Source organism: Chiroxiphia lanceolata, chromosome 5, assembly GCF_009829145.1.
Source record: "Chiroxiphia lanceolata isolate bChiLan1 chromosome 5, bChiLan1.pri, whole genome shotgun sequence".
In the NCBI taxonomy this organism is placed as follows: Eukaryota; Metazoa; Chordata; class Aves; order Passeriformes; family Pipridae; genus Chiroxiphia; species Chiroxiphia lanceolata.
In genome coordinates this window covers 4,360,349-4,388,252 of record NC_045641.1, presented here as the reverse complement: position 1 = coordinate 4,388,252, position 27,904 = coordinate 4,360,349, and the positions used below count along the sequence as shown (strand labels likewise).

Genomic DNA, 27,904 nt, shown 5'->3' with positions numbered 1-27,904 from the left:
ATGCACCTCCTTTTTGCCCAGTCTAGCATGGTATGAACTTATATTTTCCCAGCAGTCTGAAAACACAAAGGTGTATTAAACCTGCTTAAATTAAAGTATTAAATAACTGTTAAACTTGGTTGAGTGTTACCCACACTCCAGGAGCCACAACACTGTTACAGCTCCGCTATGAAATGGATTTTACAAAACACTTGAAATTTTTAGTGGAGTTTACAACCCATTAAATCATACAACGCCAAGAGCAAGACACCTCCTACAACCCAGCATGTCACTTTATTACAGATTTCATTTCTTAGCAGATAAGGGAGTTACAGGGCTTTGAAACACTGAGCAGTTACAAAGCAAACAGTGGTGGAGTCGCCTCCAGTCGATGTGGCATGACAGGCTGACAGCTGCTGTTCAGAGGAGTTGTTTGGGCATGAAGGAGCAGATAAGGCTTTTTTTGTGCTAAACTGGCTTTGTGGTGGAGCATTCAGGGTCTCTTCATGAAGCTGTAGAGGTGGGGGACGAGGTAATCTCTGTAGTGGCCGTCTATGAACCCTTTCCCGCTGTTGTGCACAAACCAGCACGGCACGTCGGTCCCGAGCACACGGTCTGTCCTGTAGTCCTTCTGCACACCCCTGAGAGGGAGAGGACACCCAAAATGAGAGTCACAGCATGGCAAGGAGACAAGAAGACATTGATAATCCTGCTCAGTCATGGCACTGTTCAGCCTAAGTGGTGAATTGTGTGTCTTCCACCAGCAAAAAGTGGAAACAACCACAGAAGGCAATTAATTTTGCAGTTCTATGACCTTGAAGGCCTTGTGGGGGTTCCAGGCACTTACACACAGACAGACTGTCCAAAGTCAGGTGCTGGGCAGCTCTAAGGACAGAACAGTTCATGCTCAAATCTTATGTTCAGTTTTGGGCCCCTCACTCCAAGAGAGACATTTCGGTGCTAGAGCATGTCCAGAGAAGGGCAATGGAGCTGGGAAAGGGTCTGGAGCACAAATCCTGTGAGGAGCAGCTGAGAGAGGTGGGGGGGGCTCAACCTGGAGAACAAGAGGCTCAGGGGGACTCTCCTGATCTCTACAACTCCCTGACAGGACGGTGGAGCCAGGTGGGGATCAGGATCTTCTCCCAGGTAATAAGCAATAGGACAAGAGGAAACAGTCTCAAACTGCACCAGGGGAGGTTTAGACCGGCTCTTAGGAAAAATTTCTTCACTGAAAGCGTTGTCAATCATTGGAACAGGCTGCACAAGGAAGTGTTCAAAAAAACATGTAGCTGTGGTGCTTAGAGACATGATTTTAGTGGCAGACCTGTGTTGGATTAACAGTTGGACTTGATGATCTTAGAGGGCTTTTCCAATCTTAATGATTCTGTGAAATACGAAAGAACCAACTTGTTTCAAGTGTTTTAACAATGGCTAAACCCAGATTATTAGCAGAGAGAAAACAGGGATTTTCCCCCCAAGATCCTTGAGACTCCATAAGCCTGCAGACTGACATCCTTAAAAAGCAGATTTAGAGAGCAATAAAGCACGTGATTCCTACCTGGTGACAGTGAACTTGTTGCCCTTCACTTCCATGATGGCTTGTGGTTTCTCTGGAGGTTGCCCAGGTGTTTGGTGGTGGATGGACACTTCTGGTTCAGAGGCAAACTGACCTGGTCAGAGAGAGGTTTGAAGCTCTTTGTGCATCCTGATCTTTTAAGGCTTTAGGACCCTTTTTCTTTGAGATCTTTGAGGCTCCATGTAGCTGCTGCTGGACCTTTTTGGAAAATCAGACTAGTTCCAGCAGGAAAACCTCTCATGGGTCACAGGGCACTGTGTTTCCAGTGCTATGGGATCACCCACACCAGGAAAAGAAAGAGTTGTGCTGCTGAGCCAGCACACTTGTTCTAAGAAAGCAGACTGGAGCTGCAAAGACTATTCAGGAAAACAACCTCTGCTCCTCAGGATTCCCACACCTCAAAAGGAGCCTTGAGTGGGTCCATGGCTTATAGGGCTGATTTTCCCTATGAACTGAGCCTATGCTTTTGTTTTATACCACTGCCAGAAAGGGTTGTCATTCAGGGGAGAGCTGAATTACAGGTGTTTGCACAGAAATCTTCTCAGAAGGAAGGTTTGAGGGGTTTGTTTAGGTCTTTTTATTTTCAGCTTGCAGCAATTTAGCCAGATGGGGAAAGCCCTGTCACAGAATCACCAAGTCTAGTTAGATCTGTTCTGAAAATATCCTCTCCACCTGGGACAAAGAATAATCTCCTGGTCCCTGATGTTCTACAGTGTCCTTGGGTGTTTCAGGACATTGCAATTTTCCCCATTCTATTCCTGAATAATTTTCACATCTTCCCCATTGGGATGCAGACACTAACAAACTAATGGCATGAAGATGTGCCAGGAGAGGTTTAGTTTGGATATTAGGAAAAGGTTCTTCATGCAGAGGGTGGCTGGCCACTGGAATAGGCTTCCCAAGGAAGGGGTGTGGCACCAAGCCTGCATTTGGACAATGCTGTCAGGCACATGGTGTGATTCTTGGGTTTGTCCTGTTCAAGAGCTGGACTCAATTATCCTTGTGGGTCCCTTCCAACTCAGGATTTTGAAATCCACTCAAAGACCTAGAAAAACCCCGTCCTAGTGCCCTGCTTCTCCCATTACCCGACCCCCAGCTCTTACCTATCAGCCCATGGGCTGAAGAAGAGAACTGGTTTTCAGGGGGAATGTAGATTCCCAGGAAGTCAACATTCACTGGGTGTTTCTTCCACACACGGTGCAGCAGAACCATGAAGGACATCTCCTGCCCCACGGTGATGGTAACGTTGCTTTCCTTCTTCACAGAAACGAGAAGCCTGGCAGAGAGGAACCAAAGGACAGGCTCAGTTCATCTGCTCAAATAAAGGCTCTCAGACCCCTTGAGATGATCTCAAGTATCCAGAACACCCACACAGAGGTGGCAGATACACCAGAGGATCCATCAGAGCCTTGAGAGCGGTACCCAGAGGTCTGGCAGGACAATGCCTAATAGGACAGACACTTCATGCCCATGTTTAAGCAACCAAACCTTACCCTACAAATTTAAGCTCTTGCTACAATAAATGGAGATTTTGGAGGTGATCCTGTCACCTTAACAGTGTTGTAGGGTGTCCAACATGTCCAACACTGTTAATCTGCAGGTGAAGGTCTCCTGGTGTTGTGAGTCATGTCATGGCAGGAACCCCGAAGGTACCTCAAATAGCATTATGTGCTTGTGGGAGCAGGTAAAAACTGCTGCTCAACTTACTGTTTCCTAATGATGTGCCCCGTGTCAGACCAGGTCAGTGTGATGGCATGAGACCCATCTTTCAGTGTTATCGTTTTTGTGGTGATCTCCACTTTTAGTCCTTTGTTTTTGAAATAAAAACCAATTTTGCCAAAGTATGTGTTGAGTTTCTTATTCTCCATTTTCTTGGCCCCGACGAGCTGCCCATTGACCACAACTCCTGTGAAGAGAAGAGAAGGAATTGTTGCTTGAATCTTGGAGCATTGCCTAGAGACTTGGAGTTCTGATCTCAAGAGGAAGCGCCATGGGATCAACAGAAACAGAAACTCCTCTGACTCCATGTTTTTCTCATTTTGCCAGCTAAGAGAGGAGAATTATTTATTAAACCACCTCCCGATGCTAGTGTTCATGCCTTAGCAAAATAATCTGGTGGGAATTGCTGTTAGGTCTTGCTGGGAGTATGAGCTGATTCATAAGCCCTTCAGTCCCTCACTCACATGAAAAGCATGGAGCAGAAAGGGCAGTGGAGAAATGGTACTAAAATCCAGCCTCGCTTCACCTGCCCCCAAATGCTCCTTGCTTTTCATATAGGACAAGAGTAAACAGGCTAAAGTTGTGCCAGGGAAGGTTTAATTGGATATTAGAAAAAATTTCTTCACTGAAAGGGTTATCAGGTGTTGGAAGAGGTTTCCTAGCAAAATATTGGAGTCACCATCCCTGGAAATGTTAAAAAAACTTGTGCATGTGGCACTTGGGAACACAGTTTAGCAATGAACATGACAGTGCTGGATTAATGGTTAGACTCAATGATCTTTATGGTCTTTTCCAAACTAAATGATTCTATGATCTTGGCTCCTTTCCCAGGGTTTGGCCATCCTCACTCCTACTCTGAATTTCACCTGTTGCAGCTCATTTCTGTAGCCTCTTGTCCTTTAGCTGTGCATCTTGGAGATGCACCATGCTCCACCTTCTGATTAGGTGGTTGAGAACAGCAACAAGACTCCCCATGGCTCTTCTTTTCACAAGCTTGATCAAACTCAGCTGTCTCAGCCTCTCCCTCTGTGTCCTCTGCTCCAGTCCCATAATCACCTTGGTTGCCACCACTTAATTTGATACAGTTTGTCAACATCTTTCTTGTACTGCAAAGCTCAAACTGGACACAATAGTCCAGATATGGAAGAAAATAACCTCAGCCTTTGACCACACTCCTGTCAGCACAGTTCCCCCTGTAGACAATTCCCCTGCTCCCTCCAAATATCTTTCAGACCCAAGACAAGAAATCTGTGCGGTAAAATAAAACATGTTTTACTCCCTTACCGGTACCAGGATCAGAAACCAAGTTTAGGATCTTCCCAGGCTCTGAGTTGATATTGAAGCAGATGTTCCTTTGGCTCTTGGGCAGGTGGATGATAAAATGTGGGTCGTTGTCAACTGAAACACAGAAAGCAAACAAGTGTGAGAAGCAGGTCAGCACCTGGCCAGGGGAGGGACACAGAGGCTGAGACACTTTGCTCAGGGGATTTTGAAGCATTTTTTGGGATTCCTCACAGGAGGACAAAGGACCTTTCCACTCCTAAAGTAGCTAAGGAAGGTCTCAGATGCTCCTCACAAAAGCCCCTCAGACATTTCCTCCTCATATATTTTCCCCGTTTAAGGGAAGGCTCAACCTGGAGTTTTAGAAGCAGAATTTTATTTCTCCATGATGGAAGCCAGCCTCCAGGTGGGACCAAGGACCCATTTAGACACCAGACAGGCACATATCTTTGAGGTCTAGGTCCAGCATAGGACCTAGGGCACAAAAAGCAGGTTTTGGGTGACAGCTCTGTTCAAAACTAATATCCAGCCCCCCCATGACCAGCCTGTTTCCAGAAATGACATGCTCCCAGGACATCCATTTCTCAAATTAAGAAGCTCTTAAACAAGTCACAAATCCACACCATCATTTTGATGCTGGGTAAAGATAAACCCTGCCTGCCTACATCTCCCTGTCACCACTCAGAGACACAGTGAAACAGGCCAGTTTCCTTTGATTTGCTGGTTTTCCTCATCTTTTGGAAGTATTTAACTCTTCCTAGTGGACTAAACAGATCCCAGGCCCTTGATCAGGAATGTCTTCACAGGAAGCAGTGGAGCAGGTACCCTCCAAGGAGCTTTTGAATGTCTTGAATATTTTGAATATAGAGAGTCTCTTGAATAAAGCCCTCAAACATTTTTCCTTATTCTCACCATCTGCTTGATCTTCCTCAACTTGATGCCAAGGCCTGTTCTGATCAACATTTCAAGGAACAAAAAGAACTCCCAGTGCACAACGCTCATATAAGTTGGACAGGTAGTGTTGCCTTGCTCATCTTCTTTTCCAAGCACTTTCTTCTCTATCTAAACTCTCAGCTTAACCCTTGAGTTGTGCTGAGAAGGAGTTTGAGAGCTCTTTGTTTGATCACTACGTAAATACACACATTTCACACAGAGTTACTGCAGTTACACCGTGTTTATAGGCAGTGGTTCTCACAGCTGCCTTGTTTAAGTAGGCACTAAACTGTGGCAAAGGCCCAAGAATTAACAGGATCCATCAGTCATCAGTGCACTTGGAGATTTTTATCTAACACAGCACACTCATCTGTCATTTACAACAGCAGTAACTTTACAATAGCTTTCATCTGCCATTTTACAGTGGCAGTAACTGTGCACTGGCTTTGCTACTGCAGAGAAGCTGAAGTTAAGCTGAGGGAGCAGCCCCAGCCTCAGGGAAACACACAGCAGCACATGGGGTCACTGAGATGCTTTGGATCCTATTAGGATCCAAAATAGTTTCATCCTTGCAACTTACAGCGTATTTTTTACAGGTTCATCTATTCAAAGCCAAAATTGCTGCATATTTCATAGAGAAAAAGCTTGATTTTATAAAGAAAAAGCTTGGTTTGGAAGAGACCTGAAAGACCTGCCTGCCAGGGGCAGAAACACCTTCCACTAGACCAGGTTGCTCAAATCACTGTCCAATGTTGCCTGGAACACTTTCAGTGATGGTGATGAGTTGTTAGGTGATGGGTGTTACTGTCTGGTGTTTCTTTGAGGAGAAATATTGTATATTTACCTCTGTTGATGCTCAGAGAGGACACAGGAGGACTCCTTTGCTCAGGCATGTAGCTGACTGGCACAGCTGTGACATTGGCCCAGGCTGGGATACCTTTGTTGTTATTAGGTGCATTTGGAGTTAATCCTAGAGTACCTGTTAGATGATAGCCATAATTAGGGTTCTGTAAGTGCTGACATATTAATAGCGTAATTTTTAGAACACTGCAGTAGGTCAGAGCCTGATGTCTTTATATCAAGGTAAAGCAGGTTTCCACACGATTTACAACAGACAGATTTGTGTAATGAAGCCAAGATGGATTTACTCCAGTATCTCCACCAGTGGATTATGACTTACCAGGGCAGCTGAACAAACCATAAGCTATCAGTGAAAAATGGAGCCTGACTTTTTAATCCTTATTTATGTGAGCAGCCCTCCCTTTAGCAAAGCCCCTAGTGTAAGGGCCTAAGTGTTTTGCCAAATAAAAAGTTGACTTTTGAAAATTTAACATGTGGTAAAAGCTTTGCTGGCTTGGGTCCTGAGTTTGAGGTGCCTGACAAAAAGTAGGACTCTTCCTGCATGCCCTGGGATGTCCCACATACATAAAACTTGCAAAGAAGTGTAAGGATTTAACATAACATCCTTTCTACTTCCCCTCTATTTGAACTCTATCTCCCTTTGCCATGATGGAAGCAGGAGAAAGTGTTCTGGATCTCCCACTTAGTTCATAGAGCAACATGATCTTAAATGATCCGTGAAACTCAATTTGTTTTGACGTCTTGGCTGATATTGACTGCTGTGAAGAGGAATAAGGGGAAACAAGAGCTGAGGGACAACAGAAGGACAAAAAAGTGCACAGCTCAATCTTCTAAATCTCTGTCAGCATCTTCTTCCTTGTATCCCTAATTCAGACCAGAGGCTGCTTTTACATAGGCAGTTATGTGTGAAGTCAATCCAGATAGGACAGGAATGAAAAAGTGGACAAAAAACTTCTGAGTTCCCAGGTCATATTAATTTCACAGACTGTTATGTGTGGAGAAGCTGTCCCATGGACAGTCCAGTTTTACAACAAGTCTGTCTTGTCAATTCTTTGAAAAGTGAGAGATTTCACTGTAAAACACAGTCTCTGTCTGTGAAAATACACAGTGCAGCTCTGGTTGGAGTTGTATAATGACAGACAGTAAATTCTATTTCAGATTACCCATTCCCTGCCTTACACATGTCAACTTTCTGGTGCAACCCATGTATTGCACAATCCTTAGCACAGATTTACTTTAATATTATTTTTACAAGCTCTACCCTCTGCTAAGGTTCAAGAGTCTTGTCCCACTGTCTCTGAAATCCATGAATGCCTTGACCCTGATTTCAGTGCTGTGAAGTTTTGACTATTCCATTAAACACAGAGACATGAGATCTCCTATTAAAATCACTTAAATCCCCTGTATCATCTAAATCAAGATAATTATGGTCTGAATTATTCAGCTGGTGCTGTGTATAATGAGTTGGTTACATGTGAATGCAATACATGCTATTTCTGGGCTGGACTCTTTGGTGGCTGTCAGCTGGAGTAGGCAGTATAAGTAACACTTAATTTCTCTTTTGGTCTCAGCTGTAGACAAGGACAGTAAATGAATCTAAATATAACAATTGACAGACATAAGAACCCCATCTAATTGAGCCAGAACATTTTTATGGTTACCCAGAAGCACGAGAGCTGAGCATGCAGGACACGTGCTCGGAATTTCAGTGACAATCCCGTCCAGTGTGAAATGCCAGATGGATGATGCTGTCTGTTGGTGTAATGTGGGTTATTTCCTTCCTTCACAACCAACTATGAATTCTCACATTTATGAATAGGTTTTAAATCAACAGAATCAGTTGTTCAAGGGGTTAATCTCCTACTCTCAGTGGTTCTGTAACACTGGTGGTGTTTTCCTGACAGCCACAGTTGTGCTTTTCCAAATCCCTGACTGATGAAGGTGTAAAACAGCTGCTGTTGAGTTTCATTGGAAGCACATGGCTGTGCAGGGATGACTCTGGATGCACTGGACATCCAGGGATGTCAAGAGCTACTGCTTTGAGATTGGCTCTGGTGTATAATACTAGAACAAGCCAGCTCCACATCATTTGGCTGGATGTAAGGTTGCTGTAAATAACAAGGTCTTTGGAACATGTATTGAAATAATGTATTTAAATCCAGAAGTTTAATTAATGAGGGACTCAGTTGTTAAAACAACTCAGATTCCATGACAGCCTGTGACTGATTGAAAACAATTTAGGAAGCTTCCAAAGTTTAAAAGTGGTGATTAAATATGGTTAAGTCAATTCTACAGCTTCAGGTCAGGGAACTAGAGGTGTCTGTCCCAGTAAGAAGATGTTCAATCTGTGAAATTGCGCACTTATTGGAAAAATCATCACTGCACAGTCAGTCCTCACAGTCAGTCCATGGCTCCAAGGAGCACCTGTGTCACAAGATGCTCTCAAAGGGGCTGAAGATTTGGTCAGATTTCACTGAAAATACAGGTTATCCTTTAAGTGGAAACACCTGGTGTGAACAATAAGCACAGCTGTTCTTCCAACACAAGGAGAACAAAGCCAAAATGAGCAATGCAGTAATGTGCAGAGTGAGACACTGACCTGAGCAGCAGCCCTTCCTGGGGTCTTTGGGCTGGTCTGCCAGCATTATCTCATCCTTTTCGGCGTTCTCTATCAGCATGGCTGTGAAGGGAGTGACGATATGATGGTCCAGAGACATCTGTAGGATGGATTTGGTGATGTTCCTCTTCAAAGCTGCTGTGGGGGCTGCATTTCTGGGTGGAAAAAGAAGCAGAAGGCATGGTTAGCAGCTCCAGAGGGCAGCTGCTATGGCAATTCCACCATGGAGTGGTCATAGAACCAAACCGGGAGGTGTTGAGAGAGGGAAAGGCTGAGGGCTTGTGTGAACGCACTCTGCATAAGGAGACTGTTTTTGGCTTCTGTGGGCTTTGGCTTGGACTCAAAGAAGCCCAGTCCCTCTGCTGGTCTCAGTAGGAGACTTGTTTCTACTTCAGAGGGGATTGATACTGAACTGCTTTGTGGCTTTCACTCAGGCTCTGTAATGAATCCCTCAGCCCCACAGCCAGCTCTGTTTGACCACACCTCACCTCTCTGCCATCATCTGGTTGACAGTCAGATAGGCCCACAGCTTCCTGGTGAAGTCAGGATCGGCATATCTGTCTTTCTTCATGAATCCATCCAGTTCCTCAACATCTTTCAGGGTTTCCATGACCAGCTCTGCATTTGCCTACGCAGCCAGTGAGAGACAAAGGTAAGGGCAGGTGAGCCAGAAGAATGAGGTGCTTTTGAGCTCCACTCTTAGCATGGTTGGGGTTAAGGACCCACTCTGGTTCTGCCCATTGACACTTCTAGGTGAGAAAGTCCCAGAGCTGTTGGATTGGCTGCCACGGGGAGGGGAGAGATGTAACACAACAGTCTTCTCTTAAAGACACTTTTGTGACAGTAGATTAAGTAGTTTAGGAAGCTGTTAACAGTATCCAAAGAGCGTACTACCACATGCCAAAAGTAGAGGCTCTTAACAGAGCTTTGTAACCCTCCCCTCAGGCTTTTTCACATTCAGTTCCACTGAAGAACAGGAACCAAACTCTATTTTCTCCCACAGACCCTTGGACTGCACTATGTTTTGGCAGGAAAGAATGTTGAAGATGCTTGATTGTTTTTCCCTGCAACTAACAAATGACAACTCCTAAGCTCTGTACGAGTGCAGATATTTCAGCTCCTCTTCAGAAAGAAGAATCTGGATATAGCAGAATTCCCACCCCATCCCAGTCCACCTGGATGAGCAGCCCTGAAAACATGGGGAAAGTCTCATCAGACATGCCACAAGGCAGAACACCTAAGGGCAGTGCTAGGACTTCAGACATTTGTAGATCCACCAGCTTGAGCTCCTCGGGAGTGGGAGGGTCAGGCATGAAAGGAGCTGCCTTAGGGGGTCTTCCTTGCATCTTCACAAAGCATGAAGGAAAATCCATAGTCTTAGTCTGGCTTGAATCTTGTTGGTACAAAAATCAGAAGGAAGTTCCTCCGGCAGGTCCTGACTGTTCCTGGCTGTACCTGAAGTTTTTGTGAAACACTGCTGGACAAACCCCCCATGAGTTTTCTCACACTTCCACTCAAAACCTAAGTGGAAAACCCCACTCCACTGGCAATAACCTTCAGCAGAGAACCTGTACACATGAATGAGTGAACCACCCCAAATTCTCAGAGCAGGTATCCCAGGGACACCTTCACTCACTGCAGTCGCTGTGACGACGCTCTCCAAGTGCTGCAGGTTTTCTGAGTCCACCTTCCCAGCCACTACAATCTCTGACCCACCAAAGTAGTTGTGGAAGCTGCTCTGGGTGACGTCTGACACTGACTCCTGGGGGTAGTTGAACTGAATCTTCTTCAGGAGTGGGGTGGAGACCTGGTTGTAGAAATTCTGAGATGGAAGGAGACAGAGAAGTGAGTTTGTTGTACCTAAAGTGACCCTCCCACACATGCTACTCTTACTGAAAGAACAGCAGGTGACAAAACCTGGAACGCTAATGAGCAAGAGGGACTCTCCTTGTCTCAGAGATTGCAGACTTCTTCATACTTACACCTTAGTACACTTGTAAGGGGGTACAGCAAGAATATCTGGTCCAAGTCTTGTGAAAGTCAAAGGACGATCAGAAGTGCTTTTCCTAGACCTAAAAGGCTTGAGCACAGGTGTGTATGGGCCTGAATCCACTCTCAGGTTGGTCAGCTCTCATGTTAGACACACAGCTGCTTCCCATCTAATTCTTGTCAAAATATAGACCTATATCTCCTTTTTACTCACTTCTGTGCTGTAGACTGTGTACCCCTTTCTGACTCTGTTGTACCTGGCTGATGTGGACTGGGATGTGTGCACATCTGGGCTTAGCATATGGGACCAGAGAGGGAAAAGAGGTACCCATGCAGTGCTGTGCATGAGGGCTGTCTCATACACAGGGGATGTGTTCTCAGGGCTGTTCTGTTTGGCAGAACACCAGGTAGTGTGTCCTGGCACACCTGTGTGGGAAGGAAGTATGAGAAGCCTGTATACATGGTGAAATCATTGGATAGTGACAGTATGTCAGAGTTTGGTCAGCAGCAGTCGTTGCTCACAGACTTGGAGCCAGAGCCTCCTTGAATTGAGCTTTTTCTTACACTGGCAAGGTCTGGATTGTCACTTTGTGTTTATATCCAGGCCTTTTATTAGTGCTGAAATGGCCTAATGTAAAATTCAGGCCTTAATTTTAATTCAGAAAAAATTTTTTTTGTAGTTGTTTTGTAGAATATTAATCCTACAAAGGGAAGTAAAGGATGTACTATAGATACTACAATAGCTGTAACTAGGAGCACTTAAACTGAAATACAATTGACACCTTGCAGGACTCTCCAGGAGAAATTATGCTTTTTGTGACCTTCTTTACAGAGAAATCACCCAGCTCCACAGCTGTGAACAGGACAGGGGAGTTTCAGAGGCAGTGGGTCAGAAACACACCTTCATTTGGGCAGAAGTCTCCTGATTTCCAAAAATCCTCTGGGCCATGCCACGGTTGTCGGTTGCGATTCTCTGCAGGAAATCGTAATCCACATCAAACCCAATCCCCAGGCAGAAGAGAGAGAATTCATCCTTTATGCTCTGCTTCACATTCTTCTGGATCGTCGTCAGCTTCAGCTCACCTTGGAGACACAGAGAGGGGGACATTCCCCTGAGCAACAGAGGAGTCTCCTTCAAGGTGAGCACATTCGTGCTCTTCCAGTGTCTCTGGTTCTCTCTTAATATTAGGGAAATCTAGACAACAATGCCAAATTTCCATTTTGCAGTGCCTGCAGCAACATTTGAGCTTCTCCTGGATGGAGATCAACAAATTGTTTTCACTGAAGACAATTTGTTTGGACTCTCTTTTTTGGTACCTGATGCATTTTCTCAGGCTAATCCCACCAGCCTTTCTTCCCACCCAAAGCAGGATCCTTACCTACTGTCGGGTCTCCATCAGACACCAAAACGATCATGGAGACTGAGTTAGGGTCCAACATGCCTAAATTTTGGGCTTCATTCAGGATGAAAGTGGCTCGGAGAAGAGCTTCGTTGATATTTGTGCCTGTCAGAGTGAAGAAAACGAGTTTGATTCTTGCTGAGTCCAGATCAGTTCTAAGATTATAGTGGAATTAACATGGACAAGACCTGAGATCGAGGCAGCAAAACCCCTCCTCTGTAATGCTTCTGGTACACCTGCCTGCACTCTGGCTCCCTCTATCATTCCAGGCTGTCATCTTCATGTGGGCCCTCCCATTCCCCCTCACTAATTCCAGTGGGAACATTTGAGGTGTTGGAAAGTATTTGCTGCGGGGAGAGTTAGTGGGTTTGCAGGCAGGTGATTGAATGAGAGCATGAAGAAACTTTCTTTTCTGGCCAGCAGCCCATTCCTTGGACAAGAAGAGGTGTATGTTTGCCGAGTTTATCTAAAGTTTTGATTTGTGGCACAAAAGGGGCAGAGGAAGAAATCAGTGTGAGGGTAATAGGAATCTGACGGCTAAGCAGTCAGAGAATATATATTTTCTTTGTCAAGAAAGAAAAAATCAGTGAATCCAGAGACAAGACAATAAAATACTGCATTGAAACAGGCTTTTCTGGATGGGAGCAGGTGTCTAAGCTTACCTCTTGATTCTTATGGGGTAACAAAGTCAGACAGTATGGTTTTCTGTTCCCAGCACAGACGTGATTTTGGACAAGTCTGTAACTTCATGTTGCCAGTGAAAACTTCCAACTACCCCTGTTTGTTACCGAACTGAGGCGCACTTCAGCTGGGCTACTGATCCCACCATTTTGGGAGGAGAAGCCCTAATTCCCACATGACAATTCTCAGGTGCTTCTGTGGTTTCTAACATATCAATCACCCTTTGTTTCTTTGCTGCTCCATCAGTCAGGGTCTAGTCTACAATTTAGAGACAGTGGGGAACCTTGAGTTGGGCTACTTATGATGTGCTTTACAAAGACATGGGATGGACTTGACCTTTCAAAGGACTTTGGGATCTATGAGGCTGGAGGTAGGACCTAATGACTAAAGGCAGCTGTTCTATGGTCTGTGGTCTATCTGCCCTACCTTTTTCAGTAAAAGGAAATGCCATCCCATCCCCTAGCACAATAAAATGCAATTCTTGCTCTCATTTAATCCCAAGGCATGCTTTTCCTACCTGGGGAGTCAGACTTTTTGTTAGGAATGCTCTGCCAATCTGAAGGCTGCCTGAGGTACCCACTCCTGTGATCTCTAACTTCCACGAGCACCTTGCAATCAAAACCTCATACCCCCGTTGGGATGGATTGTCTGGATGTACTTCTTGGCATCTTCAACCTGCGCTGGGGTGGCTGAGACCAGATTGTCTCTCCAGCATCGGACGTTGTGGTTGAAGTCGATGAGGGAGAACTGATCAGCAGCACGGAGCTCACTCAGGATTGCCTTCATGGCCTCGATGGTCTGAGGAGAAATTTGAGACAAGGTAAGTTTGTATTTCCTGTTGATAAAAGCATCTTCTCAACTCGTGACTGCAGGCAAATGGTTGCCTCTGAGGAATAGCCATGTGAGCACTGAAATCCAAAATGGAATTTGCTGTCCAAATATCTCCCTTTTTTTACACTTCTTGCATAAAGTTGGACTTTCCACCAAAGAAACACAGGAAAAATGCAATTAGGAAGATTAGGCTCATGTGACTCAACCCAGCCTTGCTAAACTTCTGGTAACCCTGAGTGAAGTGAGAGGGAACAGCACCGGCGGTTCAGGAGAGAACAACAGCTCAGATCAGCTCAGGAGTTTTAGCTCTGCCTGCAATGCAGTTGTTTCAGGCTGGGTAACATCTTTTTGAAGATGTGTGATTTAAACAAGTGACAATTAGCCTGTCTCCCAGTTTTGCAGCACTGATTTCCCCACGGAAGCAATCTGCCAAGACTCACTATCGTGCTCCAAAGCAAATTCAAATGTACCTGGATCATCCCCAGCTAATGTTTGTCTGGTCACTCCTTAAAACCCTTCAGTGACACATGATATGCAATCTCCTGAACTCCCCTTTCAGAACTACAGGGTTTTTCCTAATATATAATATAAATCTCTCCTGCTATAAATTCATCTGATTCCATCTTATTCTACCCTGGGTGGGCATGGTTGTCAGTTGATGATTTTCCCTTTTAGAACAATTGTTTGCATGTTTGGAGGCTGATTATGTCTCTCCAAGTATTTCCTTTTGCAGATTAAAGGTTCTTATTTTTCATATTTCTTTCCCCCTCTATGGGTTATGCTGTCTAAAGAATTCCTACTGCTCTTTTGTCCACATTTTGAAAGCAGGGATATAGTACCTCCATTGAGACTTTCCCAAGATTCAATAGGGAAGATTAGAGAAAAAGGGGTCAGAACCTTTGCAAAATGTTTTGTGATGTCAATTAAAATTTTAATTTGGAGCTAAAATGTGTATTATGATGGCACCACCTCTTCCTTGCAACATAGAAGGTGTACTACAAATAAAGAGTAAAATTGTGGAGCCTTTGATTCGCCAAATATTCTCCAGATTCACTGAGATTTTCAGTGGAGTAAAGAGTAAAGAATTAAGCTGGTATTTTGTGTGCCAGTGTGTTACAGGATTGCACGGTAAAGGACATGGGAAAAGTTGGCAGGAGGCTCATTTTGCAGTAGAGGTCAAACACTTACTTGTTTCATTTTCAGTCCCCACATCGAGCCACTGACATCTATCACAAATAAAATGTTTTTGGGCAGTGGATCAAGATTTTCTGGAGCAAAGAAGTGAATGAAATATCCATTAAAAATCTGCAAAATAAAATAAAAATATCACAATGAAGTGAACTATAGAAAAGATTTCAGAAAACTCAAGACAGCAGGAGAGTAGAAAATTCTTATTTTCTTAATGAGCCAATTATTTTTCCCTATTTTCTTTTACTATTCTTCTTTATTGGCCAATTCTAACTTTCAACTCTGCAGGTCTCTGCAGCTTTACACCATTTATACTCCGCAGTCTTTACTTTTCATGAATTAAAGTCTGATTCTCAGATAACTGCCATGCACTAGCACAGGGAGAAATGAAAAACATTTTAAAAAAAAGACTGTTCTGCCTGTAATAGTTCAGCCTCATAACTCAGCTTCATGTTAACTTAAAAATAGTGATGTTCCGGTTGTCTCCTTGTGATGTATTGGTACAACATCCAATGACTCTGATTCAACATTAAATCACCAGAGTGCTGTTAGGTATAAAGACATTGGATTTTGGACATGACAGGAGTCTGCTCCTGACTATATGTAAGCCCATGTCTTAGTCATAAATTAAGTAAATCCATTCTGCCCACTTAAAATCTCTCTGTTCTCTCAATTGGATACAGAGCTTGTTCTTGTGCTTATTCTCCTGAAGGATGAAGTTTAGCGCAATTTGCTTAATGGCAGCAATTCTTGTATTCCCACATCTCTCTCCCCAGTGGAACAGCAACACTCACTTCCAGTTCCCCACCCGTGGTTTCTCTGTTCACATCGTATTGCACCACAAAGTTTCCGTCCACTGCTGTGGAGGAGCACGTGGGGCATTTTCGTTGTTGGGCCATTGTTGGCTTGAAGGAAACATGAGCCTTGAAATGAGAAGAGATCATCAGTCAATCGGGTGATGTGTGAAAGGTGGATGATTGAAAATGCAAAGAGTCCAGCTCTTCATGAAACACCTGAAATTTGCTGAACGCTTTTCTGTTTTCATTATTTGCACTCTCAGTTTAAGTGGCAAATGGACTCCAAAGAAAAACAGCACCAAAGTTTGCCTGGACATGTTGATTCAGTAGTAGCAACTGTGACACAAATAACATGACCCGTCTAGAGCAGCAAATATTTCAATTAGAGCAGTGCAAACCATTTCTAGTAGGTAACGCATCGACTTATTTAAAATTTTCCTGGTTGAAACTATCCATCATTTTATCAATATTTTTAATAGATTTTAACTGTTTTTAATAGATTTTTTCCCCCCAAAAAACAGGAGCTCTTTTGTCTGTAAGTTGAGCACTAGAAAACATTTTAATTAGTCACACGTTTTAATCACACAGACTTTATGGTTTTTTTCCTCTGTTTTAACTGGATAACTTGAAATTTCCTGAGAAGATAAGACATAATATAGCCCTATAGTACCTCTGAAATAATTTGCTAAACTGGGAATGTGGGTGAAAGAGACATAAATTTGAGCCTGTATACCAAGAAACCATACTACCTGGAAGATAATTATGGAGGTAAAGACAGACTTTTGCCATATTTTTGCACGTTCTCAGCAGGTACAAAAAAAAAATGCCAGGACTGCATAGGGCCAAGTGGAAAAAGTGAAGCTTTCATGCTATTTCCAGTCTGTGACTGGTTACCTTTTTCTCTCCTTTGGAGATGGTGGTGATTCCATCAAAATGGTCTCCAAGTGAATTGGGAACGTGCACATAGCGAAGTCCCTGCGGCTCAATAATGCGGACGTCCACCTAAAGGCAGGAAAGGAGGACATTCAGCATGGAGCAGTGCCAGTGTGGAACCAGGATCTTGGGAACTCTCCACTGACAAACTCCAGTGAGGGGGTGGGTTCCCCTTGAGAATGTTCCAGTAGGACCAACCCCATTCATGGCAGGGATCCACACAATGCTTAAAATTGACCATGGAGGAAAGGTAAAACGAAAGTGTCCAAAGAACAGAAAGAATCTGGGGGGAAAGGCACAAAGGAAGCACAAAGTGGCTCTGCCTCAGTGCTGCTTTGGGTTAGGAAGCTAGTAGGAACACTCTGTGATGAGTTCTCTCCCCCTCTACTCATGCTATTGACAGTACAGAGAGTACTTTTGCTTTCGTTTGGATGGCCAAGGTGATTTGGAAAATAGATTTTTTTATCCTGTCAGCCTGAGATAAGGCCTTCTTTCTGGTTGTGTTTCTGAATAGTTAATAAGATAACCAGGAGGCAGAACACATCCTTTTCAGCAGGACTAACTCAGGCTTTTGGACAGCTTGAAGCCGATCACAGCCTGCACCAAGGAAATGTGGGCAGCAAACTTTTGTATACAGTTTGTGCTGAAACCATGGAAAGCTGAAGAAAACATTTATGAAATGGGAACAAATTATGAAATGGGAACAAAGAATGGTCAAATGGAAATGTCCAACAAGCCCTGCATCTTGTGTCTGTTGATGGAAGACAGAGATCTCTGCATGAGTGTAAGAAAGAGGGTAAGATTAAGACTGCATAAGAATAAGTAACAACATAGTTCTGGTGCCCCCAATACAAGAAGGACATGGAACTGTTGGAGCAAGTCCAAAGGAGGGTCATGAAGTTGCTAATGAGACTGGAGCACCTGCCCTACAAAGACAGGCTGAAAAAGTTGGGGCTGTTTAGCCTGCAGAAGAGAAGGTTTTGTGGAGACCTCACAACAACCTTCCAGAATCTGAAGGGGCTACAGGGAAGTCGAAGAGGGATTCCCCATCAGGAACTGTAGCCACAGGACAAGGAGTAATGGGTTCAAACTGAAAGAGGGGAAATTTAGGTCAGTTATACAAAAGAAATTCTTTGCTGTGAAGGTGGTGAGATACTGGAACATGTTGCCCAGGGATGTTGTGGATGCCCCATCCCTGGGAGTGTTCAAGGCCAGATTGGATGGGGCTTTGGGCAACCTGGTCTAGTGAGGAGCAAATGTGTCCTGCCTCCTCTCCTACTAGCACAGTTGGGCATCTCCTGAATCATGACTGACTCACATCAGAACCACTTGCAAACAAGCTTTGACATATATATGTGCTTGTGTGAACTTGCCTTGACTGAAGGAAAACAATGTTGCTATTTGGAAGTATGCTTTTCAAGATAATCCCAACTTCATGGGATGTTGTCCTATGAGAGCTGATGATCTCTGAAAGACTGTCCTTCCACGACTAGAAAATGATTTCTCTTAGAGTCATAGAATCATAGAATTGGGTTGGAAGGGACCTTAAAGATTATTTAGTTCCAACCCCCCTGCCACGGAGAGGGACATCTCCCTGATCTACGGATGAAGTGTCCTGCTATGGGGCTCGTAGGAGCCATGGCTGCTTTCTCAGCAAAGATTCACCTGTGGGGTTCTGCCTCCACACACCAGCTCTGCTTTTACCTCCATGTGCTTGGCCAGGCGTCCTGGCTTCACAGAGATGAGGTGCTCGTAGGAGCTTAGTCTCCTTCGAATCATTTCGTGATAGTGAAGCTGGAACTGGATCTTCATTCCCGGCGGCACATTCACTTCGGTTTGGAAGTTTTCCATATCCAAGGCATTGCTCCTGAAAAGTCAGCTGTGGGGTTATTTCGAGGAAATACAAGGAGAAAGCAAGCTTCTCTGCATTTTGGTTTAGATTGATGCATTTGCTGAGCCTGATTCTAACTGTAGCCTATATCAGGGAGCTGCAGTGATCTCTTAGCAAGGTATGTTTTAGCAAGATGGAAGCAGACAGTTTAATTCCATGACAATTAAATATTAGAGTTGCTCTAAGTAAGGATTTTCCTTCCTGGGATTCCCCCTCATCTATCCCCTCCTGGGATGGGTCACCTCAGTTCTCCTGTGAACAAGTCCAGTACAAAACCCACATGCCAAAGTCTTTATACCTGACTATTCCAGCAGCTTTGCCTTTGGCTTTTGCTTGGGAGTACATTCTTCTGGCTTCAGATTTTTCTCGAATATGGCTGGTAAATGTTATCCCATTGATATCCCTAGGAGAGAGAAGCACAGTCAGATTGAAAAAAAACAACTTTACAATCGACTGTTTCTTCACTTCACATCAGTGAAATCTAAGCTGGTGGGAAATGAAATAAGAAGGTTTCTTATTTAACCTCAAAGTAATGAAATCTGATTTTCACTAGATCTCTATCTTTTTCCCTACCTGCTTTTTTTATATCAGAGCACTATCGTGCTCTGAGGAGGATCTGTTCTCCTCCATCTCCTTCACACTTTCCCCATGCTTTGGGCAGGGCAGGAAGTCACTGGTGCCATGGCTGGTTTGGAACATGGATCAGGACACATCTCCTGACCAGCAAGCTGGCTGCTGCCTCTCTGAATTGATAGTGAACCAGGACAGTTTTTGTTCAGTGAAGGCTCTAATTTGGGAGTCTCTCATTTGATCTGGTGCCAACTTGCACAAGACATGTGGAAGCTTATTCTATTTGAGACTTCTTGTCCAATTTTATTGATATTGCCCAACAGCCCAACATCACTGGGGAGGAAGAGCTGGACAGACAAACAGACTGATGACATGACCCTTTTTCCTTTGAGAAGGCCTGCTAATATTACAATGAACCAGTAAAACTGTGAGGTGTTTTGCTTTTGCAAATACTTCCTTCCCACCCCACTGGACACTTCCAGAGCACAAGTGAGATACCTGCCCACTACTTACATAGTAAAGTTGTCAATGAAAGCTCCTTTGGGGACTTGCACATCAAACACTATGGGCTGAGGCCGTTTTGCATTATTCACCATCTTGGCTTGGATCATTGTGTTGGCCAGCCTAGATGTTATGGTGGATTGAACTTTGTAGCTGTACAGACCTATCTTGTCATCGTCCTCCACCTGTAATTGACAAAATTACTCTATAAATTTAGGACATCAATAGAAAAAATGCCCTTGAGGGCAATATCAACCTTTTTTTACTATAGTCTCAGTACCTATTTTTTGACTGCTGTTAAAAATGGCAGCTAGGTGGGACATGAGCTCAGGTTCCAGACATCTCCATATTTTACCTGGCAATTGTGGCAGGATACTCATGTGAATAGAGTTCATTACAACACTTCAGCTGAAAGAGGGAATGTTTTCCTCACTTTTCACCGTGCAACCAGTCCTTGGAATCATTCTATTGATGCAATGCAGCAAGGAAAGCTATGCAGTAATCCTCAACATCATATACTGAGAAGGAGAGAGCTCACATTTTCAACAAAAGTCCTAAATAAAGGATACCTGAAGCATTGGTTACTGACCTAGTGTTGTAAATGGTTAAACCACAGCAGTGGGAGAACAGTATTAAACTGGTCTATTAAGACATTTTCTAATCACTTTTGATGCTTATTTCTTCATATTTACCATACCCTTCTCCCTCCAAGAGCAGATGCATCAACAGCATTGTGCAAACAGTGCTCTGTTTAAAGAAAATAGGTTAATACCCAACTGGCAGTAAAAACAAGGAACTGAACAAACAGAAGGATTGATTTCCAAAAAATGGTTAACCAGAAAATCACTTTGTTCCGTATTATTTTCTGCAGAGGAAGAAAAATACTCACCAGATCTCCGACGTACCCCCAGTCAGATGTGCTTCTCTGGAAAAGGAAAAGATGGAGGAGGTATTTTAGCAAAGCCGAGAGCACAGACTGGGTGTTTCAAAACAGGGATCAGGGTGTCTAAAAGCTGTTTTCTAAGAATATGAATTGCGGAATCACAGAGAATCAGAGAATCATTAAGGCTGAAAAAGACCTCTGAGATCAGCGAGTCCAACCATTAACCCAACAGGTCCACCAACAAACCACGTCTCTAAGCACCATATCTGCACGCTTTTTTGAATACTTCCAGAGATATTTATTCCACCACTTCCATGAGAAGCCTGTTCCAGTGCTTGACAACACTTTCAGTTAAGAAATTTTCTTTAATATCCAATCTAATCCTCCCTTGGTGCAACTTGAGGCCGTTTCCTCTTGTCCTGTCACTTATTACCTGGGAGAAGGGACTGACCCCCATCTAGCCACAAGCTCCTGTCAGGGACTTGTAGAGAGCGAGAAGGTCCCTCCTGAGCCTCCTTTTCTCCAGGTTGAACACCCCCAACTGCCTCAGCTGCTCCTCATCCAACCTGTGCTCCAGACCCTGCCCCAGTTTCATTGCTCTTCTCTGAATGAGAATTGGTTTGAGTTCTTGACTTAGTGTCAATATTCCTTTTGTCTTATTTTATGCATTAATACCTGAGATGTTGGAACATGCAATCTCACAGCTGTGACTCAGAGCCTCTCAAAACCAGGACATCTCTCTTCCTCTGTCTTTTATTTTATTTTTTTTTAAAATAGAAAACATAGAACAAAAACATTCTTCCTGAAAGCAAAATATGCTGGCAGAAAGTCATCCTCAGACACCTGAGCTATTAACAGAAAAAATTCTTTTTTTCTTTTTTTTTTTTTTTTTAAGGAAAAGTGGAAAAACCTCAAACTCTAGATCATTTTAACTCATTTTCACTTATATTGTAGAATATTTATTCATGTATTATACGCAACCTGTATGTATTACAAAACTTATTGTATAATTGATATTACATTTATATTCTTGTATGTATGAAAGTTAGTTATCTATGCACTGCTTAGAAGATCTGAGATTGCCCATTAATGGTTGTGTTCTTTCCCCCTGCCTCATGAATCCTCCCATTTGGAAATTTCTATGAAGAGGTGGTGACATCTTGTGGCCATTTGAATAATCCTGTTTAATTCCCTAAGAAAACTTCACACAAACAAATCTGGGATGGGATTTGGCTCACCGAGTTCTAGGGGTAGATGCAAGTGTTTGATGTAGAGATCTACGTTGGTGTTATCATCACAATTAGGCAAGCTCAGCTTTTCAAGGTCAATGGTGTGATATCCTTCATCTGAAGATAAATGCCCTGGTTTGATTGAATGAGTCCTACTCCCAACCATTCTGGCTGTAGGGATTAGAGGAGTGGGCACCCAGTGCTGCTGGCAGTGCCCAAGGACATCACCCTGGCTGTCATCTTGAGATTCAGGAGATCCTGAGGCTCCTGTAGGTTTTCCATGATATCTGACACCCAGCAAGGTGTCTTGGACACAGATCCATACCTACAGGCAACTGAGCTGAGCCACTCAGCTCCACAGGTTACAACAAAAACTTAGGGAGACTAGTTCAGGTGTCTATGGCTAAATTATAAAAACACACCAAAATATACAGATCTCAACTAAAGTTTCAGTAGCACCTGAATCCAAGAGGACAGAAAACCACAGAAGACGCTCATGAAAATGGCATCAGTCACATCATGCACATAAAGCTTGACCTATAGTTATTAAGTTCACCTGATGCTAATTAATATAGTGTTTCTAGAGAAATCTTGTGCTGTATAAGAAATGATGATGTCATAATAAGATCATTTTAAGGATAAGATTTTAAGGATCCTTTAAAGCCAGATAGAGAGACATGACTTCCACCCGCCTGAGAACAAATGCAGGTTTTTATTTTTTAGCTATACAACCTCTACCTGAACCATTCAGGCTGGGATTTCAAGATGTGGAAGTTTATGGCTCTCAAAACCCTCTGCAAAGCCCAGTGGACTGATCCTTGCTCAGTCCATCCTAACACCCCATAAACTTCCCTGTACAGTGTGAGGGACCTTCACATCTGATAAAGAACCAGACCATGAAGAGTGACTGCTCATGGTAGGTATGTCCCCACACATACTCTTGGTATAGGGAGCATCACCACCTGGAATACAAATTAAGATTAAACCAACCTTAACTGAAACAAATTTAATTTTGAAAAGATGAAGGTTAAGACCTTAGTACAGAGAGGATTCTATTTGTTGGGGTACCTTTCTAGTTCTCAGCTTAGGGTTCCTGACCCGCTTTAGGAGCGATGCTTAAAGCTTTCAAGATGTCCAGGTTTCCTTCCTGATTGTTTTTGATGGGTGGAAGAGAAGAGGGAGGTGCTGATGGAGACAGGAGCTTATCACTTGCGCACATAGTGACTCCCACAGCTGTTGTTAGAGGTCAGACATGGGGTGGGCCAACCATACCCCTTAGGATCTCAGAGGCTGCAGAGGGCAGCCACTCCAACAGATCAGGAGGACAGAGCTGTACCCTATATCTTCAGGTCCCTGAATCCTAGAATCATAGAAACACAGAGTCACAGAATAATGTGGATTGGAAGGGAGGGACACCTTTCACTAGACCAGGTTGCCCCAAACCCCATCCAACCTGCCCTTGAAGATACCAACACCTCAAGTCTGAGTGCTGATGTTGTTGCTGAGAACATGGGCCTCTGTGGTACATGAAATTCGTGCTACTTCTGGTGTGAGGATTCATGGCTGATCATTTAAAGCACATCCAGACCTACTGATGATGGCACTGCACAGAAAGAGGATCCTGTGCCATATCTAGTGTGTCTCAAATTGCTAATTAGGATGGAGACAACAAGTTCCTCGGGAACTGTTTGAAGGATCTGGTCTGACAGATACTGGGAGCTGTCTTCTCCTGACACCTGTGCAGGCTTATGGGTATTTAGTCCCTCACACTGATCTATGTTCAAATCACTGTGCATAGATGTTTCAGCTACTTGGTAAAATAAGGAAAGTAGATTCAGAGATATTCTGCTGCATTAGACAGAAATTAACTTGAGAAACTAAAAGGAAGATGAGATCTGGAAGTGTTCAAGGTCAGGCTGGTTGGGACTCTGAGCGATCTGGTATAGTGGAGAGTGTCCCTGCCTATGGCAGAGAACTTAGAATTAGATGGTTTTTAAGGCCCCTTCCAACCCAAACCATTCTATGATTCCAACCTCTCTCTCCATTTTTCCTTCCTGTGCTGGTTCTCTTAGAGAGGAAACCAGGCAGGCAGAGCACTGAGGAAATAAATGTGATTTCACCCGGTTCTCAACAGCCAGTTATCAGGACCAACACAGAGGAGGAACATCCTGCCTCACAGTCTAGACACAAGCTCCATTATCTGTCTCTAAAACAGAGATAACACCTTTGCACCACCACATAGAGGTTCACAAGGTCACCTGCATCCAGTCCATGGCACACTCTGCTGCTGTGGTCACGAGGACCATCCACATACATGAGACACAGCATTTTTGGAATTACTCAGGAACAAATATTTTTTGCCAGAATACCTGATCTGGACCTAAAAACTAATTTTGTCTATTTAGAGATAATCAATAGGGTCTGCAGAGGAGCTCTCTTGTCCTGTTGCCCATGGGCTAGTGACTTTGCTGGGTCTACCTCATTGTAGAAAAACATAATACTGAAACAAAAATTTGGGAGACAACCTTCTTCTAATGATAAACAGTAAATAACTGTGTGCCTGCTGCTGGTCAAGAGCTGACGTCTCAAGATATTTTGCACAGTTCAGTTTAATCTCATTGATTATATTTTATTGTTACTCAACTAATAGAAAGGTAGATGAGATCTTAGTTTTACTGGTTTGCAAAGTTCATTTGATAGGTAAAGAATGGGAAATAATATATGGGAATATAAGCAATAACTGGGGTAATAAAACCACTAATAGAATTGCAAATTACTGCATGCATATGTCTATACCTGTGTGTATCTGGAATTTTTGGTAAAGGAGGTAACACAATGCATAATACAGACATGTTGGGAAGAGATGATGCCCTGAAGAAGTGCAGCTAGAGAGGATTTCTCCCTGGATCATGATTAAACTACTTAAATACTGGCCTGGTGAATGTGAGTGGGCTTGACTCACAGGTGCCACTTTCTGCCACTGTAATTGGGGTCTTCAGGTGTCAAAAAGTTCCATTTACCCTCTGTGTGAGGCTCCTTTGGAAAAGCCTCAGGACAAAGAAGAATCAGGTTTGCCTCTGTATAACTTCAAAGATTCTGGGAAATTCAACTTCAACTCAAGAGGATCTTTTGTTTTCCCTATATTGAACAAGCTCAAGAAAGGCAGCACCAGAGGCTGGTGGAGGACAAAGTCCACTCTGATCATCATTTCTTTCATGCAGTGTAATAAAAGTTAATACCTTCAAACAACTGATTTCATGCTTATTATCATTAATTTCTACTGTGTTATACACGGGAAAAGTCCTGCAATGCTGTTTCAAATCTTTCTGTTTCCCAAACTGACAGACTATAATAATCTGCATCCCACCAGTGGGCTGGAAACAAATTTTCTTTCCTGGTCTCAGTCTCCACCAGCTCATCACCCAGGTGACACTATGTTGCACTGGAGCACAGTGTCACATTTTTTACCAGAGTTAAATAGGAGTGAACTTTAGTACGCAGGGGACTGAAAGGTTTCAGTCCCTGCTGCCAGTGTCTGAAGTCCTTCTCTGTTTTCTCATGGAAAAGCCTCATCAGTATCAATGGGATTTTCACCACACATGAAGTTAGACAAGCATCTCCATTGCTTATAATCTGAACTATGTTCCTTAGGAGCAGGTATGAAACAAAGCCTTGCTGCACTTAAAGAATAGTAGCAATTCTTATCCCAACAAGAAGTTGGGATAAGATATGGAAGTCTCAATGCCTATAAGGACCTGCTGGTCCCACCTGATTGCACACTCACAACCCTTGACACGGAAGAAGCCTCCTGGAAGGAACTCCCAGGTATTCTTGATTCTCTTTTCTGGAAGCATTTCTGAGTACTGTACCTGGTACCTGCCATTTCTCGTCTTGGAGCTTGAAGGAAATCCATCAATTTCTAGGTCAATCAAGTTTTCCACTTCCTAAATGAAAAAAGAGGAAGAAAGAAAAAGTTGTTGCTGCAGCCTTGGTGTTTGATTTATCACTTGATTTATTATTGATAAGCTCTTTAGTAGAGTTCCAAAGGGAATTTACCTCCCCATGGTGCAAGTGAGGAGCAGAGGCACAAACCATCTCAGACAAAATCCTTCAACCTCACACATTCAATTTCCCTCAGAGGCCAACCAGCTCTATAAATTCTGATGAGATCATGACCTTTACCATCATTTTATGGCCTTTCCTTCTAAAACAAGAAGTAATATTTAACATGAAATGACCATAAAGAGCAAGAGGCAGATGATTATCATTAGGATGGGTCTAGCCATGGTGACTACAGCATTTCAGACTCTGATCTAGCTTAAATCAACAAGTTCAGAGGACTTCTGAGAATTTCTGCTCAGAGCAGTAGAAATTGTCTCTGGTTTTACACTAATACACCTAAGAACCAAACTTATCCTGTTGACAGCAAAAGAACATCAGATCTTTTCCAAATGCAAAGCTGTTCTGATTCAATTAGAAGTGTAGGTCTTATACCACAGCAATACTCTTAATTAAATTTTGTTGTGAGTTTAATTTATGGCAATAAAGAAATTCAAGTACATGAGTTCCTTTCCAACTTATATGATAATATACACATAAAGGTTTGCACAAAATTAACTTAAACTGTCTAAGCACACTGATGTTAAACTGATGTTATGGTATCTATGGTTAGAAAGTACTGCAGGTCTGGAATATTTTTCCTCAGAATTAAAAACTCCAAAAAAAAATGTTGTTGTGTCATGAAAAGTGCTGTAAGAAGAAAGAAAGATAATATATCCCAGTTCACTAGGGATTTTTATTAGTCCCACAAAGGAAAAGAAAGCTTCACATCATCTCTACTGACTTCACAGAAATAATGTAACACAGCAATGTGGAAATTGGTTTAGATACCCAAATCTAAGTTCAATTGAGTCCAGGGGTTTAGATTTGGACTCAGTTTCAGAGTCAAAGCTAATAGCTACTTCTGCTCATCATTGTATTAACCCAATTAAACTCTTCTATAAACTATCTCATCCCTCTGCTGAGGAATGTACAGTCAATAGGGTCTTCATATTTGAATAACTGTTAGCAAAAACCCAATTCCATATGAACCTTTGCTGAAGTTCATAGTGGTCCATACAGGACACTCTGTCCACAGAGATGTCTAGGTGTTTTATTTCTGCTTATTCCATGGAAACAGGATATAAAATATGTTGAAGGTCTAATTACAGAAGTTGCATGTTTAAAGGTTAAAACCACCAGAAAAGGTAACACTGGAGTAAAAATATGAAACCTGCTTGAAAAGAAAGTTGGAGTTACGCTCATACTATCCCCACTTCAGTAATATTAAAAAAGCAACACTATGAATGACAAGTGAAAACCAATTATCAGAACAATCCCAGTTACAGATAAAAGCAGAGGAGAATTCATGAGGCACAAGCAGAGAGGCGAAGCAGTGACTTCTGCTCCCACTGCAGCTTCCATCTGGATTTCAGCAAGGAAGGAAGACCTAGGCCCTGCCTTTGAATACTCACATCTGGGATTTCGTCGATGACAAGATCAAAGCTTCCTACTCCAGAAACGAGGAACAAAACCAGGAAGCAGATCAGATCCTTCATTTTCCTCCAGCTTGTCTCCTAAGAACGGCCCGCGCAGGTACCAGACACAAGTCCTTCCCTTCTCTGAGACAAGTTCAAGGAAACAGCTCAAGTTATGCAGTATTTTGAACAAAGTTCTGACTTTGCTTAGGCCATAGGTAAATATTTGCCTTGCAACGCAAGTCCGAGCTGTGGTGCCTGAGCAAGGGTTATCCAAATAGTGTCTTCACTCGCCCCTGCCCTCGATAACAGCTCCAGCCTGGATAGGCTCACTCCTTGCTTTTGTAGCTTCCCGTGATGTTTGACTAACTTCCTGCTAGGCACAGACCTTGGGGCATCCAAAACTTCAAAAGATCTCAGCAAGGAGTCTCTCTTGGCTTGTTTGTTTGTGGTAAGCGAGGTGCAGACTGGTTCTCAGCACGATGGAGGCAGCAACGCTGTGCTTCTCCAGGGGCCCTCCCACCCAGCC

The 27,904-nt window shown here is 43.3% G+C and overlaps 1 protein-coding gene across 1 annotated transcript; it reads right to left on the bottom strand.

The window, feature by feature from the left end:
* Positions 1–254: 254 nt before the first annotated feature.
* ITIH2 (inter-alpha-trypsin inhibitor heavy chain 2) lies at positions 255–27,598 on the bottom strand. The gene is made up of 21 exons (XM_032687396.1): positions 27,373–27,598; positions 25,729–25,803; positions 20,637–20,672; positions 19,760–19,932; positions 18,975–19,079; positions 18,490–18,652; positions 16,747–16,854; positions 15,850–15,978; positions 15,056–15,172; positions 13,666–13,834; positions 12,335–12,460; positions 11,857–12,038; positions 10,603–10,788; positions 9,455–9,594; positions 8,949–9,121; positions 6,333–6,467; positions 4,559–4,672; positions 3,263–3,461; positions 2,659–2,831; positions 1,538–1,649; positions 255–620 (listed from the first exon to the last, which is right to left on the bottom strand). Exons 1-21 carry the CDS (start codon positions 27,454–27,456, stop codon positions 473–475), a joined length of 2,847 nt encoding a protein of 948 aa, XP_032543287.1. The 5' UTR covers positions 27,457–27,598; the 3' UTR covers positions 255–472.
* Positions 27,599–27,904: the final 306 nt, after the last annotated feature.